The 19058-nt window shown below is 37.0% G+C and overlaps 3 protein-coding genes across 4 annotated transcripts in view; 2 read left to right on the top strand and 1 right to left on the bottom strand.

Moving 5' to 3' along the window:
- LOC107568647 (receptor expression-enhancing protein 5-like) overlaps positions 1-1851 on the bottom strand; it is an 8659-nt gene extending 6808 nt beyond the window's left edge. The window contains exons 1-2 of the mRNA XM_016254619.1: positions 1827-1851; positions 1533-1732 (exon numbers count right to left, since the gene is read on the bottom strand). Of these exons, the coding sequence (XP_016110105.1) occupies positions 1533-1732; positions 1827-1851 (225 nt within the window). The remainder of the gene's footprint in view (positions 1-1532; positions 1733-1826) is intronic.
- A 4830-nt stretch (positions 1852-6681) lies between these two features.
- LOC107568646 (m7GpppN-mRNA hydrolase-like) lies at positions 6682-10294 on the top strand. The gene is made up of 7 exons (XM_016254618.1): positions 6682-6898; positions 8340-8467; positions 8567-8665; positions 8742-8894; positions 8986-9098; positions 9183-9328; positions 10161-10294. Exons 1-7 carry the CDS (start codon positions 6844-6846, stop codon positions 10292-10294), a joined length of 828 nt encoding a protein of 275 aa, XP_016110104.1. The 5' UTR covers positions 6682-6843.
- Positions 10295-18368: 8074 nt separating this feature from the next.
- ca9 (carbonic anhydrase IX) overlaps positions 18369-19058 on the top strand; it is a 15927-nt gene continuing 15237 nt past the window's right edge. For both annotated transcript variants that reach the window (XM_016254624.1, XM_016254621.1), the window contains exon 1: positions 18369-18539. In XM_016254624.1, coding sequence (XP_016110110.1) covers positions 18504-18539 — 36 coding nt within the window. In that variant the 5' untranslated portion in view covers positions 18369-18503. The remainder of the gene's footprint in view (positions 18540-19058) is intronic.

Raw genomic sequence — 19058 nt, 5'->3', positions numbered from 1 at the left:
GAAGGAAAGCGAGGAAAAGAGGGAACGCCCCTGCCCCCACGGTGATACCGGTATTGTCACACGTCGATTAACCGGTGGGAAAATTTCCTCACCGTCACAACCCTATCTCATAGTCCAACTGAAATCAAAGTTCAGTATTATAGTGTAAGAATGACAACATATCCATGTGTTCTAGTCTACTAATAATACAATTATAATCAAAAAACACTTTTTAAAGGAGTATTTACCAGAAATATTATTTACCAGAATTTATTTAGGAGAAAAATATAAATGTGCAGAATTTCTGAAAAAAATAACTTTTTCTAATAAAATCAAGATGCTTTTGATTATTAAAATTTAATGGAACCATTAAAATGGAATCCAGAAAATAACGGAAAACAGAAACAGAATTTGGTAAAACTGTAAAACTCAATTAATTAGACCGGCTTTTTGATTAATAAAATTTAATTTAACCATTAAAACAGACTATAGAAAAATGAAAATGGAAAAAAATGAATTTGAAAATAAAACTGATTTCATAGGGCCCTATAATTATAATTATTTTTTTACAATTTAAGTGAACAATAGCCTTTAAAATTACTTAAAATACATATATAATAGCAATGAGGCAATAATTAGTTGAAATAAAGTGTCAAAAGCAAGAAATGATTGTTTTATTGAACAAAACGGTTAAAGTACATAATGTATTATAAACAATAGAGCTAATGTACAGTACGCATTACAAAGACCTGCAGGGGGCGCCAACGGCCTGATGATTGTTTTTACACATTACTGTGCGATCTAAAAGAAATCATTGTTTTATTGAACAAAACTGTTAAAGTACATAATGTATTATAAACAATAGTTAATGTACAGTACGCATTACAACAAAGACCTGCAGGGGGCGCCAACGGCCTGATGATTGTTTTTACACATTACTGTGCGATCTAATCCTTGTTTAATATAGACCAAGCGCCATTTAATTCAAATATCCACTTAATCTTTTTGGCCATTTCTTTAGGACAGAATGCTGTAGCCACCGTAATTAAAAGAATATGCGGGAAACAGACTAATAATGTGTTTTATGGATTCTCGTCCGTGAAACGCGCCACTTCCGGTATTTTGCCGGTTAGTCGACGCGAGCAAAATGAAGTCGAGGATTTTAAAGAAATCGAATAGTCGAATAAAATCGACGAATTGCGACAGCCCTATCTTATTGTATAAAAGTGTTCACCCCCTCAATGAAAGTCTATGGGATTTTAGGTGGTTTTGATAGTCTGGTTTACGAGAACTAAGCCGGATCAGTTAGAAAAGATATAGCAACCCGAGTCACACCAGTCTGGAGGTCTGACCCGGGTTGGGTGGTTGTAGCTTCAAAAGTCTAGGAGGAGATACATTTTCAAATTTAGTCTCAGAAGAAGAAGTTTAAATAGGATTTCAGTAAGTTGGCTTTTTCATTAGCATTAACTATTATGATGCTGATTAATAATAAGAGCATTAATATGTTATTACAACAAAATGCAGCTACTACAATGCTCTATACTGTATAATACCTTTCCCAGGAAGTAGAAGGGGAACCAGGAGAGGAAAATGTCAGCGAAGAACTCGGCGACGCTGAACACGCCGTAAACCACCCAGTAGGTCAGCCATTTGGTGTCGTCCTCTTTGGTCGCGCTCTCGATGGCTTTGATTCTGCAAACACATGAGACTGATATGACGCTCTCTCTACACGCTGTCTGCCATTTCAGATTTACTCATATTAGACAACAGGCAGAAGATAAAGAACTGACTGTTCCTCTAGAGCATTACATAACAGCTTGTCCTGTGGGAAGGCCAGGGAAACTCACATTTTAACCCTGTAAAGTCTGACATATGAAATAATAACAGAAACAGACAATGTAATATATTTTATATACATATGACCTTGCATATATGTTTTGTATCATATTTGATGCATCATATATGGCTTTTATAACCCATATATATAGATAATAGATAAGATAGATAATTTTTTATTATAGTATGACAGTGAGAAATATGGAGCTATACTCAAGACGACGACAAGGTCCAAACTGAGCAAAATACGCAGATGTTTGGTGCAGATGTAGTCATTTATATGGCCAAAAAGGAAGATGAAATGCTGACAGTTTTTAATGCAAATCAATGACATTTTTTAACCGTATAATAGACTATTTACACAATGATATAAAGGTCTGTTTTTATGAATATCAATTTTATTGTGGGGGCAATGCAATACTATGATGATTGAGAGATTAACAAATAAATGTTCCTCAATCATATTTGATATTTTTAATATTTGTACAGTTAAACTTAAGGGTTTTTTACTGGCTAAAAACGTGTGAACTATCTTTAAGAAGGCATGTAGTAGATTGCGTACAGCAGGTTTTTTAGCCAAGTTTTGATCATGTTGATCATTTCGAGGCCTCAGACAGAAATGCATGCATCACATATGACAGAGTGGGCTTTATGGGGTTAATTTGGTGTGTGATGTCTGGGTTGAGCGAGCAGCAGAAGACCGAGTCACACGTCTTTAACCCTGAACTGCCTCCGCGGTTCACCGGAGCATGGCACAAGACTGGGGATTTACACGCATCTTCATAACTACATGAATAACTGTGTTTAATGGGCTGAAATCTGAAGCTGCTTCAAGAGTCCCCGGAAAAGGTTTTTGTTTTGTGAGGGAACGAGAGAAACAAAACCTCACTGATTCCCGCGTGTCAAGCCAACGCTGACCATGTTTGATGTGTTGATCAATGTTTCTGTGTGAAGACAAGCTCAGAGAGTCTGTTCATTATATAAAGTCATCGTGTCTCCTCGGCAGACTAGATTCATAGTTTCTAGTAGGGCTGTGCGATATTGAAGACATATGCGACAACTCATTAAATAATGCGATATTCGATACGATGATGCTTAAAGTGCCACATGCTCAGATGAAACAGTTTTACTCCGCTGTTGCTGAGTCAGTTCTGTGAACTTCTATAACTATCTTGTGTCATATATATATATATATGGTTATTTGTATGCATGTACCAAGAGTTCCTGTAAAACCACAACAGGAGATTTCTTGTGTTTGCGCACACTTAGTGGTGAATAAAGCTCATTCTGATAAGAAAGCACCCCTACAACAACTTCTGAAAGTGTTTAAAATGTCATTTTAACATGAGCTTAGGAACTGAATAATAAAGGAAAAATAAAACACTGCATATTATTTCCTCTTTGAATTCAATATGCACTGATTCTTATTTAAGCTACAAGTTATTTAGGTAAGAGCAGTGAGTGATTTTCTTTGTCTTTTGTTCATGGCCCCAAATATTGCAAGCTGTAGCGATATGCATATTGCGATATGTACATTTGCGATATTTCGATAATTTCAATATATTGCACAGCCCTAGTTTCTATTAACTTTTTAACGCTTGCCTGGACTTTCCGTAGACAGACAGCCATGATTATATTCAGAACAAGAGATTATGAGTGTGATTTTTGGTCTTATATAAGAGAAGTTATCAATTTTGCAATTACACGGTCCATTTTATCTCTAAAATAGAGTTGCAAACAACTCCAGATCAGAATAGTAGCGGTGTTTTGTTCTAAAGGAATCAATGACAAAGACTGAATGCAATCGCATGAGGGATGTTAATGACCGACCGTTGAGTGAGTGAGTGATTGATTGATCAGCATTAACACTGTAGTGAATAAACTTAACGATTGTCAATTAATCAATTGCAGGACAAATGTGTGCAGTGATCGCGCAAACAGATGGCCAGAACATTTGTTGGTTACACTTTGTTTTACGGTGTCCTTGTTACAGTGCAAGTATACCTTTAAATACTGAGTAATATTAATTAAGTTTATGTTTACATAATATATGTGTATATTTATTATGTATATATAAACACACACACATGCATGTATATACAGTACGTAATAAAAAAATGTTGTTTATATGTTCAATATGTAGTATAACATAAGAATATAAATATATAAATGTAAATATTTTGTGTGTGTGTGTGTGTGTATTTATATATACATAATAAATATACACAGCACACACACATATGTAAAGAAAAACTTTTATTTTGGATGCGATTAATCGTGATTAATCATTTGACAGCACTAGTACTTACGGTTAGGGTTACTTGCATGCAATTATGCATCATTTATTGTTATCATAATAGTAAGAAGATGTAACGTGTAACTTGTTGGTTACACTTTGTTTTAAGGTGTCCTTGTTACAGTGTAAGTATACCTTTAAATACTGAGTAATATTAATTAAGTTTATGTTTACATAATATATGTGTATATTTATTATGTATATATAAACACACACACATGCATGTATATACAGTACTTAATAAAAAAATGTTGTTTATATGTTCAATATGTAGTATAAAATATAAGAATATAAATATATAAATGTAAATATTTTGTGTGTGTGTGTGTATTTATATATACATAATAAATATACACAGCACACACACATATGTAAAGAAAAACTTTTATTTTGGATGCGATTAATCGTGATTAATCATTTGACAGCACTAGTACTTACGGTTAGGGTTACTTGCGTGCAATTATGCATCATTTATTGTTATCATAATAGTAAGAAGATGTAACGTGTAACAAGGACACCTTAAAATAAAGTGTTATTTTGTTTTGTAAATGCGGAGTAGAAATGGCAAATACATTGTATGTAAATTATTATTTTTAATGCAAAAATGCAATTTGTCTTGCTGTACTGATACCTTGTATTGGATGCTTACTTAAAAATACGTTTTAAATGTTTTATTTAATCCCATAATAAATAATAATAATAACCTCATTAACATTGCAAACGAAAATGAACTCGCATAAACTGCAGATCCTTTATGGATTCTTTAACATTATCTTTGTGCTTTTTCTCCATATACGGTTATACGTGATCAGTAAATCAGACATTAATAAATATATATTTTTTCATAATATTATGTTATATTAGAATTATATTTAATGAAAGATTATATTCCGTCAATTTTGCTGAATTATCTGTTTAAGAGCGGTTGTTGACAAGATATTGTTAAAGGTCTATTTCTGTTTGTGATGCTTAATGGATGGACGGCTAAAAATACAAATATTTAATAAAAGACTGAATGAGCATACATCTTCAAACTGTAGTGTAGGTGTAATAAGAATGGCTTCTGCCTACTTTTGCTCACGGTCTCACTAAATACGGTTAAAGCTTTGTTTCTGAGTTTACGCAATCAACTATGAACAAAAATGAACTTTCATATAAATATGCACTTTCATTTTCGATGTGATGCTTAAAACCAAGCACTGAATCCTGAGTGCTTGTATGAAAAAATTGATTTTTCGATTAATCGTTTTTTTAAATGATTTGATATTGATTCTCAAAAGCCGCAAATCGATCTTTTCCGGGATTTATTTCAGCACACATTTAAAACAAGATCTGATTAACGTGAATCTTATCATTAGTCTTCTCCACTAGATGTCCCCCTTATTTACCTTGTGCGATGTTACAACAGAAATCCTGTCATTCATTCAGCGCTCATCATGGCCATCCGCGTGATTCGCGATGCTCAGGTGAAGTGCTATAGTAATACTATAAACCTGCGGAAGCATCTGATATCACGCATAAGGCGTCGTGATTTCCGCAATGAATGAATGAATGGCGCGGCGCACTGTTTTGTTTACTACACATACTAAAGCTCGTATGACGCTCGCGGTGTTTTCAGCTTCTGCCGTCTCACTATATGATGAAATGAACACGAATGTCATCTCCAGCTGCTCTGAGTGTCACTTCATTAGCATTTTACCGTTTCATTTGAGAAATCTACCGTCATATCACATACACAGCAGCTGCAAGTTCCTCACGGCAACCCGTCAAAATAAAAGTTTTGTTTAACGTTAAGAAACTGTCAGAATATATTACTATTGAGCAGTCTTAAGAATCAATGCTACTACTGCTAATAAATATTAATACATCTTTATTCTTAAAGGAATAATCACATCCGTTTTCTTTTTCATTTTAACAGTAAACCTCTGTTGTGCAGCACTTTCTTTGCCAAAAAATAAAAGGGTTTAATTTTCATTTGATTAGGATAAATTAAATTAATGTTTTATGCCTCTATCTGATTACCAGAAAAATTAAGAACATTTTATAGGTCCCTATAATTTTTTTTTTTTAAAAGGACCCATACAGAAAAAAGTATAGGTTTAAAATACAGGCATGTGGTTCTTAATTTCTTTTTATTAATTCACCATTTGTAAACTGATGTTTACGGTTAAGTTTTTAGAAATATCAATAGCTGTTGTATTAAAACTATATTCACTGAATGCAATAAAAAAAATCGGGATATCTGAATGATCCCCAGCCCTACTCCCTGACTCATGACACTGGTTGTGGAACAGCGCATAATGATAATGTAAGAGGATAGTCGCAATGAAACTCGCAATAACCGCATGCACAGCAGAGGTTTTATTTTTTTTGTCTGTAGCTGATCCCTAGCTAGTGGAAGGTACAAAATGAGTGCAGGTTATTATTACTATTTAAGGTTACCTTATTCTTAGATCTGTTGGATGATTGAGTTCTTAAGAAAACTAGTGTGCCACATTATTTAAAATGCTTTGAGTCATGTCACAAAGCTCAATGCAAGTAGTCCATTGTGTTGAACATGAATCATCCTTAAATGTGCTGTTGACTCATGATGCAGGCTTCATGTTTTCAGTGCTTTCTGTGCTTTGTCTTGTAGTCGCTTCATTCTTCACATCCCCAGCGAGGAGAGGGACAATGCCATCAGAGTTTGCTTCCAGATTGAGCTTGCCCATTGGTTTTACCTGGACTTCTGCATGCAAAATTCAACAGGACTACCTCAGTGTGGGATAAGAGACTTTGCCAAGGCTGATATCCTAAAGAGATCTGTTTATATTACTAGCATACTTTCTGAGAGAGAGTACTGAGTTTGTCGAGTGTTCAGTAGCCTTAGAAAAGCGGTGGGAAAGGTTTTCAGCACTGCAGAAAGAGAAAATCCCCATTACTCACGCACAGTGTTTCTGAAGTGTTTAAACTGATTGGATATTTGAGCTGATTCCTTCTTGATCTACAAAGTTAGAGCAATTATCAATGGTGGTGATTCATTATTATGTCACTGAAAAATTTAGCTTGCACCAAATTGCACAAGTTGCCTTGTGACTGAACGCCATATTACGCTTTTCTTTGAGCAGAATATTGCACTGGAGAGATCCACATACCCCAAAACACACTTTTAGCTCATTTAAAAAGCAACATAAGTTGAGCTAAAGTACTGCACGATTCAGAAAAACAAATAACGGAAAAGCAGTTGAAAGGGCACATGATCTTTCTTTTGAATACTTTATGTATTGGCGTTTATAGCAAATATACAGAAAATCTAATTTGCAACAAAAAGGAACCTCATGATCCCACAGAACTTTACCTTTTCCTCTTCATGCAAATCTATTAATGACTTCAAAAACATCTAACTAATAGTTCAAACACTCTTCAAGGCGACAAGCACATATATATATATATACAGTAGTTTTAGCACGACTATGTAAGATGGGGAAATGAACAATTAGAGACATCAGGACCTGCAATTGACACAGTAAAGCCCCGTTCACACCAAGAATGATAAATATATAGATAACTATATTAGCGTCCACACCAGCGGACGATATCGTCTGTTTATTCTAAGCGCACGCTCGTCTGCTGCTTTAAATTCTCCAGCTCGTTATAGCAGAACGATTTTTAGAACTTTATCGTTATAGTTATCGTCCTTGGTGTGAATGGGCCTTAAACCAAAATGCCTTCTAAATTGTGATCAAATTCTTAAAGTGTGCGTCACCACCTTAATTGTTCATGTAATGCATCCGTCATTGAAAGTGGTGCACAAACTAAAGATTTAAGGGAGAACTTTGCTGCATGAGTGTGTGATCTTTATTGTCAGATTATGCAAAGTATAATGTTTCCGAAATGTGCAGGATTGAACCTCAGATTGGGTTGTTTGGATTTATGGAAACCTGGCAACCCTGAGCATTTTAAAGTCTCATGGATACTGCAGTAACATAGCTATTAACTCTGGATAATTGAGAATTGTCAGCAGTGTTCATTATGTTTGTGTTTTCTTCAACAACATTTGTTTTCCAGACGAAAATGAGACTAAAACTAACAAGTTTTGAGTGATAAAAATCTATTGACCTTTTCGTCAACGATTGAAATCGATACAAAAATGTTACGGAGGGACAATTTGGGATGCCCAGAAACTGGTTAAAAGGCAATGTTTTTGTGGTTTCTTTCTCTCTGTGTGTCTCTTTAACATTATGATCACTTTTTAATCACTGTCCATTCCTGCTGCCCCATGGAGAGGATGTTCAGAAGGTTTTAGAGCAGTGGAAAGAGTATAAGATGGGTGTGCCTACGTTTGGTGCCATTATTCTTGATGAAACGCTTGACAATGTAAGTATACAGCTGCTTGGAAGCATCATAAACTGTTATGCGTTTTTTAAAAAGGGGTGCAGAAACCTTCATGTATTCATTCTTTATTTTTACCTGAAGGTGTTGATGGTCCAGGGTTATCTGGCCAAGTCTGGCTGGGGTTTTCCTAAAGGGAAAGTCAATGAAGATGAGGCTTTCCATGACTGCGCCGTTAGAGAAGTATGCCGCTTTCAAGATATAAATGTTGGTTTGGTTTAATGAAAACCACTGTTAAGGTTGTTTGATTTCTCTGCAGGTTTTGGAGGAGACGGGCTTTGATATCCGAGATCGTATCTGCCAGAAAACATACATTGAGCAGAGGATTTCAGATCAGTTGGTTCGATTGTACATTATACCAGGAGTTCCTAACGACACCAAGTTCAACCCCAAGACCAGAAAAGAGATAAGGGTATGTATACATTTTAATGCTCTATAGAAGCACATGTGTTTGATTGTACAAAGCTCTGATTGTGTTTCTCTGCTCTTTTGGTTCCTGATAGAACATTGAATGGTTCTCAGTGGATAAACTGCCTTGCCACAGGAACGATATGACCCCGAAATCCAAGCTTGGACTGGCTCCTAACAAGTTTTTTATGGCTATTCCATTTATGAGGTACATCTTCTCATTAATGATGTTCTAGAGTGATCCATATTCATGACTGAATATGACTGTGAGGTGTAATGTGCTCATCTGCAGGCAGCTCAGAGAGTGGATTGCCAAACACAAAGGAGAGTCAACGAGCAGCGATGAGGATTTTGCGTCCAATGGCAGCACACCTTGCAAACCATTCCGGTGCGATTATTCTCACTATAGAAAGCATTCACCATCGCATTTTCACGTGTGTGAAGATGTTATGTTTTGCAGCGCTAGTAGTGCAGTAGAATTATGGTGCTTAAACACTATAGCAGGGATGGACCAGGATGGCTAGTCTATCCAATAACAACTGAATTTAATATTTGAGTGGTTGTGCACTTCTTAAAAAGGGTTGCAATTGTCAAATATGAGCCACTAGACTAATTCTAGTTCTTTCACATTATTTGTTGATTATCTGAAGGCTGAACTTAATGCTCATTAAGTGTGGGGCCCTAAGACTGACTGGTCATACAGAGAGCCCACTTATTTATGTATTAAATTGACTATGAAATATTACATTTACATTAACGTTTCAAATATTACAATATTATAATGTATTGTATAGTAACAAGGGTATTAAAATAAAGTTCCAGTAGGTCCAGCCTTTTTATTTTGTAATATTAATTTATTTTTTTTATTCTTTTTTTTTTTTGGAATAGTTATGAATTTCCACTTTGTAAAAGAGAAAATCCCAAACAATCATCAAAAATGTGGATATTGAACCAAGCCAGTGGTGCAACAAATAATGATTTTTTATTTTTTATTTTTTTGAGTATTAAAAGGTAAGATCAGATGTTTTATCAGGCTATCACTTTTTTACATTTAGATACCTATGTGTGGCAGAAGGCCATGTGACTGAGAAAAAACCGTTTGGGCATTTTTCTGCCTTCTGCAAACGATTTTTCCATTTTTTTTTTTTTGAACGCTGTGTGACCTTTTTGCCTTTGATCACACCTTATGTTTATTCTTCAAATAATTTTGTGCATGAATTTCAACAGCTGTGGACAATATTTTTCAGTCATTCTACAATTGTTTTTGCAGATGCATCTGGTGACGTCTATGGCTGTAACGGACAGGCAGACTTGTGTTACGGGGAATACATCCTCTCCTCGCGCTCTTTTCTCAGCTTCAGATTTGACAGAGAGGCCATCATGAAATCCTGCTTCGAGTCCTGAAGATCTGCTGTACTGCCTCTGGTTTTTAAAAGATTTGACGCAGCAAATTTCCTTAAGATCTACAAGTGTATCTTCTGCGCTGTAAACCTGTTAGTCGAGATGCATTGTGTGTTGGACCAAGATTACAGATAAATCCAAATAATTCCTTTTTTCACACACATATGTCAGTTCCTATTAATCTGGATCTGGAATGCTGTTAGCTTGAGTTCTTTTTAGACTTTATATTTATACTAAAACGTGTGCGCAATCATGAGTGCATCATTTTGTCATTAAAGAGAAGTGTTTCTTGGTGAACTTGCTCGTTTTGTCTGAAACACACTTAACAGTAGTTTGGTTCGGAGTCCCTGAAGTGTGTATTCTGCTCTTCTTGTTTCATTGTGAATTCAGATGTTACAATAATAATCGGTCCAGCTGTATGTTGAATTTCTATGGCTCAGTGTTCGTTGTTTGCCATTTTTGCTGTTAAACATAAAGCAAATATAAGAAGCTGCTCAAAAAGCATGCTTTCAGAGCGTCACATGACTGGTACTGTACAGACAGGGTTGACGTTACTCGTCCAAAAGCAGGAAGACGCATTGAAGCACTATATACTTTATCAAGTCCTCAGTCACCAAATGTCTGCTCAGTTTGACATTGATGTTGGATTTGCAGTTTGATAAATGACATTTCATCCATGTTTCCCTTAAATGATGTCTTCAGTTGTTTTGTCAAGCTGTTTATTTTCTGTTCATTGATATATTTTTATCATGCTTCAGCTGCTGCCCAGGTTTTCCCCACCCTCCACATGGTTACTATACTATATTAATATTTTCTCTGTGAAATGGCACTGATATCTGTGGTAAGCTGATTTACAATTATGCAACATGATTTGCTTAACCACATTATCTATGGTTTGTATTGTCATTTTGCTCAGTTTGACATTGATGTTGGATTTGCAGTTTGATAAATGACATTTCATCCATGTTTCCCTTAAATGATGTCTTCAGTTGTTTTGTCAAGCTGTTTATTTTCTGTTCATTGATATTTTTATCATGCTTCAGCTGCTGCCCAGGTTTTCCCCACCCTCCACATGGTTACTATACTATATTAATATTTTCTCTGTGAAATGGCACTGATATCTGTGGTAAGCTGATTTACAATTATGCAACATGATTTGCTTAACCACATTATCTATGGTTTGTATTGTCATTTTTTCTTTCTAATTTTTTCATAAATAAAGACACTTTCTTAAAGAGTGATAGTCTATTTTGCCTTTCCACATTAAAAAAAAAACATTCTCTTTCAACGAGAAGTGAACCAAGTATCACTGACAATGTTACTTGTCATTTTCAGAAGTCTTTGCTGATAATCAAAAATCGAGGCCCATAACCCACAACCCGGTTGACCTTCCTTAGGCTTTTTTTGGTAACCACTGCATACTGGGAGCACCCCACAGGACTTGCTGTTTTGAAGATGCTCTGATGCTGTGAGGATCTGTTTAGTTCTTGTCAGTCATTCAGATCTTCTGCTTGCCCATTTTCCACTTGCTGCCTAATGTATCCCCTTGACAGATGCCATTGTATCAGTATAATTATTATTCGACTCACCTGTCAGTTGTTGATGCTGTGAAGTAAGCAGAAGAAGCTGCAAACTTCTGACCAGCAGATGTCATCTGGAGAAGAGGGCAAAGCTCTAAATGAAACTAAACTCTATTCAGAAGTGCTGTTATTCCATCTCTTGGCAGAATCCTATTTGACTCTTTTTTTTAGACAGGACTTTTTTCAGAAACATTGGATGAGAACTTCGTCTACATTTTTCAGCAGATGTGGGATATGCATCTCACCAGCATTAATGTAAGCACGATTAATGTCTTTCTCTGTCCAGTGAAAACCAGTCTATTTTAACTTGGGGGGGGGGGGGGGGGGTTTCTAATTTTTTCATAAATAAAGACACTTTCTTAAAGAGTGATAGTCTATTTTGCCTTTCCACATTAAAAAAAAAAAAACATTCTCTTTCAACGAGAAGTGAACCAAGTCGATAAGGATTCTGCTGCCTTCCCTATTGCATCACTGACTATGCACGAGACTCTTGACTCAAAAACACGTGCGGTACTGTAGATTTGCCAACTTCATCCTGTTTTTCCCCCCAGTTTGTGAATAGTCTACGAGTCTCTTTTGGAGAATGGATAGATGGACAGCATCTGTGACAGATTAAATGATGAATCATTAACATTTCAAATTGCCCTAGGAGTTGCTGAATGAAAATTTTACTGTACTGTAATTTTAGTGCGCCACATCAGAAAATACACTTTCATAAGTGTGTGATCATTGGATCATGTGGTGTTGAACACTACTGGAGAACTGCAGCTCTGCTAATAAATATTAGGACTCCACGAAAAGATGGGAATTTCCAGGGATTGTGGAATAATCCTGCAGTCAGTTCCTGTTGTGTTTATTCACGGCTGAACTTTATCTTGGAATGTTCCGACAATGTTATTGACAAGATACTTAAACATGAAATAAATTAAATAACAGTTTCAAATCATTCAGGCTAATGATTGTAACACATTCCAGCTCATTGGACAGAATTGTTTTGTCAGCTGGATTCCTTGCACATCTCATTTGTAATTGACATGACAGAAGTTACTCATTAAAATTTCTCTCAGAGGAGTTTTTATATAATGAGGATTACAAGGCAGGCCGTGCTTTGTACTAGTTTCAAATTCACTTGAAAGAATATTATTTTGCTTCATATATTGCACTTGACGGCAAATGACAAGTATTGGTCACCCTGTAAAGACAGAAAGGTTTTCAGCCCAAAGACTTTAACGACTTTATGTAATGTATTTCTGCTGAACATGAGCATTATGGGCTAAAATGTGGTAATTGAGCATCTGCAGTTATTGAGTTCTCAGAAATGTCCATGCAGTGAATGACGACTCATCCATTGGTTCTCAAACATGTTCCTGGAGCCCCCCCCAAAACCACACATTTTGCACATCTCTCCTTTCACTCTTAAAAATAAAGGTGCTTCACAATGGGATTACAAGGCAGGCCGTGCTTTGTACTAGTTTCAAATTCACTTGAAAGAATATTATTTTGCTTCATATATTGCACTTGACGGCAAATGACAAGTATTGGTCACCCTGTAAAGACAGAAAGGTTTTCAGCCCAAAGACTTTAACGACTTTATGTATTGTATTTCTGCTGAACATGAGCATTATGGGCTAAAATGTGGTAATTGAGCATCTGCAGTTATTGAGTTCTCAGAAATGTCCATGCAGTGAATGACGACTCATCCATTGGTTCTCAAACATGTTCCGGAAGCCCCCCCAAAACCACACATTTTGCACATCTCTCCTTTCACTCTTAAAAATAAAGGTGCTTCACAATGCCATAGAAGAACCTTTCTGTCTAAATGGTTCCATAAAGAACCTTTAACTAACATCTAAAGAAGCTTTCTGTTTAGTTGTGGCGAAAGAAGGTTCTTCAGATTATAAAAAGATAAGAAAGAGACGGTTCTTGACTGAATGGTTCTTTGTGGAACCAAAAATGGTTCTTCTGTGGCATCGCTGTGAAGAACCTTTTAAGCATCTTTATTTTTATAAGAGTGTTATTTGACACCCATTTCAGGTCTTGGAGTCTGTACTAATGAGCTGAATCAGATGTGTTTGGGCTCCAGGCATGTGGTTGGAGAACCCCTGCTCTAACTGCTTGTCCAATGTATGGTCGCAGTATTTACCTGATATAAGGTAGTGTTGACAATAGTGCAGGGGTGTCTGCTCCTGCTCCTGGAGGGCCAGTGTCCTGCAGAGCTCTGCCTGGAAGTGATCCTAAATGCCTTGATTAGCTGGTTCAGGTGTGTTTAACTGGGGTTGGAGCTAAACTCTGCAGGAGCAGGAGTAGACCCCCCAGCAACAGTGTGATTCTGTACCAGAGTAGCCCATCCCTGATCTGGATCAACCTCCACTTCTAGTGGACCCTGATTAAAATCCTGTCATGACCCCAGTGCTGTTTTGTCTGGCTCTTATTCCCTCATGTTTTGTTTTGGATTTTGACAGGTGCCTCATGCTGGGCTGCATTTCCCAGAAGCATCGTAAGCCTAAGTTGATCGTAGCTCCATTGGTTTTAGTGCAGCAGTGGCGAACTCCGGTCCTGAAGAGCTGCAGTCCTGCAGAGTACAGCTCCATCCCTAATTAAAACTCACCTGCCTGTAGCTTTCTAGTAACCCTTCAGACCTTGATTAGCTTGTTCAGGTGTGTTTGATTAGGGTTGAAGCAAAACTCTGCAGGGCTGCGGCTCTCCAGGACCGACGTTCGCCACCCCTGTTTTAGTGGGTCTACATCAGTGATGGGCAAACTTGGCCCTTCCAGGCCACTTTCCTGCAGAGATTTGATCCAACCCTGATATGACTCACCTGCCTGTAGCCTTCTAGTAGTCTTGAAGACAATGATTAACTGGTTCAGGTGTGTTTGATTAGGGTTGGAGCTAACCTCTGAAGGAAAGTGGCCTGGAAGGGCCAAGTTTGCACACCCCTGGTCTACGTACTTACGATGCTTTTGGGAAACGCAGCCCTGGCTGATGGGGTTCCTCTCTCAGGAGTATTAGCCTGATTACACCTCATCTGTGGCACCTGGTTTGAATTTGATTCTTGTTTATTTTTTAGGCTTCTGTTTGCTGTCTTGTGCCACCTATGTGTGAAGTGATATATCTCAGCTTTGTCTTTCTTTTGGCCTGTCTGTGTTGTGCTCTGCCCAGAGTTTGTGCCAAGGTTCTGAATATGTGTTCAACCTTTTGGACTCTGGTCTGTTCACTCTTCAGACTGACACATGAGGTTACGACGTTAGACTGTTTATTAGACATTCACTATAGGGACATCCCATGATGGACTCTAAAAAATGCTGGGTTATTTCAACCCAACTTTGGGTCAAATTTGGACTAACCCAACTTTTGGGTTAAAAATGTAATGTAAAAATTTAACCCAACGGTTGGGTTAGTCCATATTTGACCCAGCGTTGGGTTGAAACAACCCAGCACTTTTTAGAGTGTGGACTTGACTGTTATTCCCAATAAAAGCTGAGTGAGTTCTTTGTAAGGCTGATGCTATTTGTCTGGTCCAGAGGAGGGCCACAGTCTGAAAAGAGACCGAACTCTTACGAGGATCAACATCTGAACTCTGACATAAGCCTAATAACCTCGTTCAAGACAACACAAAAGTTTCACACCTTATGTATGATTCTCCACATCCACTTCCTTTACTCGCTCTGCCCTCATTTCCATCTAAACACACGACTCTACAGAGATCACCGAAACCACTTTTTTTTTTGTTTTTTTTGATCAGAGTTTATAACAATGCAACTGTTCTTGTTTGAAAGGTCTCTGTGTGTCTGGTAAAAAGGTCTCATTATCTTAACAATAGGACAGACAGCCATCAAGATTAGAAGAAGGTAATACAGATCCTAAGAGTTTGGAGATAAGTTGATTGCTGTAGAAGGTGTGTCATTTCCCAGTGTCTATCATGCAAATGACCTTCTGTCCCAAAGGTGTTAACCCTACTTGATCAATGCAAATTCCAATTGTTAGTTCCTGTCTCCATTTTGAGGGATGCTTGTCTTGGTCTGAGTACTTAAGGAAATCTTGTAAGAAGATCAGGACTTTTTTTGTAGTCAGAACGAGCCCATAGTATGAAGTGTGTCCAGGCACTTTTTATTATGTACTTTTCTAAAGTCAGGTATGCGTCTTACTCTCAGATTCATCTTTGAGAATTTGATGTATTGTATTGATTTGATATCTCTGGCTATGTAATTATCACAAATGTTGATTTCCTTCTTGCCACATACTAGACCGATTTGAATTTGTGAACAATTACCCTTCATATAGGAAGTTTTTACCCTTAGTGAGCACTTCAAGCATTCTCAGGCTGATATAATGTGTATGTGAATACCTCAAATCATCTCAGATGAGGACATGTACTCAGACCACCTCAGAACGTTACCCATGTACAGTTTGTTCATGGGTCCTTTTGTGGTTTGATTGATTAGTATAATGTGAAGGTGAAAACATTTCGTATGGCAGAAGTACTGAGGCTTGCCATCGATAGCTTCCAGCTTCCGTCAAAAACAAGATTTTTCACATGCACATACTGATATCTGGAGAGAGAATTGCATTAGAAATCCTCAACATATTATTCAAGTTTTTCCTTTCTCAAAAAGTGAAGGGTTGGGGAGAATTGAAGGCCTGTCAGTGTTAAGAGCACAGAAAAAGTCCCCCCTTAAGTCCACTTACATTATGAACACCAACAGCACTGAGGTCACGTCTTTCTGGTTCATTGAATGTGTATGTGGCACCACCATTAGAGCTTGAGTAAGGGATGCTGATGCATTACTGTTTGCAGTCATGACAGATTTGGACTCCTTTATTTGCTTTTGGATTGCAGCGTTTCAATCTTAGTCCTAATCAAACACCGCTGATTCAACTCATCGGCTGGTTAGCTGAGACTCTGAGAGCTGATCTGGGTGATGACGGGGCATTTTGAAGTCACTCCTTTCTGTTCACCAAAACAGTTGAACGTGGCGTTACTCGCTCTTTTGGTGGCCACTAGATCTTTTAACAGGGTGAGAATCTTTGAACTGATGACTGATAAGAACCTCTCTGTGAATGACAGCTTGGTCACCAGTAAACTGGATTTATATCCTTATAGATACTGCAAAAGAAATGCTATTCTTTAATCAAAACATTTAATTTTAGACAGCCATACACTGTACTTACAGCCGAACCCACTCAACTCTTACAATTACAACACAAACTTAGTGTTTTTAATTTTCAAAAAGATCTGTCTATGATGTACTTTTTACACTGGTGGATAATTCTAAATGCTTTCTATCATTTCTGTAATTTTCGTTCTTTACAAACTCAGTAAATAATGTTAACCTGGATTAGAATTAGAGGTCCACTGAAGTGACAAGAAAAACGTTTTAAAGCACTCAGTGAAATGTTCTCTTCCTTTTTCTTCTTTCGTCTGCTCCCATCAGAGGTCACCATAACAGATCATCTATAGTTTCTTTGACACTGGTTTTACACCGGATGAAAACCAGTGAAATAGTTTGATAAATATTCAGATATTGTTTATTAAATTTGGTTATCGCAAAAAATGCAATGTCTTATTTATTGACATTTAATTTAGTTTTTTTTGTTTGTTGGACTTTCACTATGCAAAAAGACAAATCATTCTTGTTTTGCAAAGGAATTCTGGTTTCTTTGACAAACAAACAAACAAACAAACAAAACAAAAACTTGGTGCTATCTGTATGTTGTAAGACATCTGTGTAAAGAGTTTGAAAAAATAGTATTGAGAAAAGCACATTACTAATTGTAGAAATTGTTGAATAAATAAAAAAACATTCGGATGTTACTTTTTTCTAGTTTGTAGAAACTAGAACACTCAAATTTTAGACTATTAAATATGGAAAAAGAGTCACGTCTTCAACTACACTCTAAAAAATGCTGGGTTAAATACAACTCAGCGCTGAGTGAAATATGGACAAACCCAGCTATTGGGTTGCTTTGACCCAGCGGTTGGGTTACTACCCAGAAGGTTAGGTTAAACATTTAAAACCAACCGCTGGGTCAAAGCAACCCAATAGCTGGGTTTGTCCATATTTCACTCAGCGCTGAGTTGTATTTAACCCAGCATTTTTTAGAGTGCAGCTTCAGGAGATTTTTGAGTTTTCTCAACTTTTTGTTGTTTTCAGTTTATACAACAAAAAGTTGAGAAAACTCAAAAATCTCCTGAAGCTGGTTGCCTTAAACTTTTAAGTTTTCTCAACTTTTGATTTTTTACAGTGTTTGCTTTAACAGAATTAGCTACGCAGTTTGTAGCTTATTCCCACTGAACTTTGATCAAGGAAAGAGGGAGGCATTTCGTTTATGAGAGAGTGACAGATTTGGTTACACTCTAACTCTAAGAAATAGAGAGAGAGAGAGAGAGAGAGATGTCCTGGAACCTTGAGCAGCTTGAGCATTGTGATTGGTTTGTTCTGTGAAGCCCGGCCCCAGTCGGCAGACCCCTGAGTCACTAAAGCAGAGGCTGAGATGCTGTGTGTGAATGAGAAACAACACCAAGATACCTGTGGAAAACTCTAGTGCTGCGGAGGTCAGCATGCTGCTTGATATACTCCTCGTCCTTCATCTCCAGGTGCTAGTCATAGCATCTTCATCCTCCGCTGAGGAAGATGAAAGCAGTGAGAGGGACGCACAACGCAGTAAAGGTGAGAAGATCTGCCTGTGACTGTAAAATCAGAGCATCCATCAGCGTAACTGTGTGTAAAACTCTGCTGGTCTAAGAGCAAGCTTGCTTCTTCTCCAGTCTTTATTCAAATATTAAGGAAGTGAACAAACATTTGGAAGTGCTAAAACATGCATGGCATCATCTTTTCTATTTAAATAATGAAAAGGCTAGTCAAATATTCATAGACAGATTCAACACAGACAAGACCATACAAATGAAAACTTTAGTTTAAAAAAACCCTGTAAATTATGAAAGTGCAATTAAGATTGCTTTAAGACTTTAAGAGTTAAGACTGTTGACTTTGGGTGCTGGCTTTCATCCATATGTACTGCTCTCTGATTTAAACACAACAGGATGATATCCATAAGTTATATGCTGTAAAATATCTTCTTTACAAGATTTGATGTCATTTGTATCTGGAGATCTTTAAACCTGCCGATGACCAAAGCGTGTATTTATGGTATATTATGTGTCTATGGTATGTTGCAGTAGTTAATGT

This window comes from Sinocyclocheilus grahami, unplaced genomic scaffold, assembly GCF_001515645.1.
Source record: "Sinocyclocheilus grahami isolate Dianchi unplaced genomic scaffold, SAMN03320097.WGS_v1.1 scaffold1268.1, whole genome shotgun sequence".
NCBI lineage: Eukaryota > Metazoa > Chordata > Actinopteri > Cypriniformes > Cyprinidae > Sinocyclocheilus > Sinocyclocheilus grahami.
The sequence above is the reverse complement of the archived record's forward strand: the minus strand, read 5'-3'. Positions and strand labels throughout refer to the sequence as shown.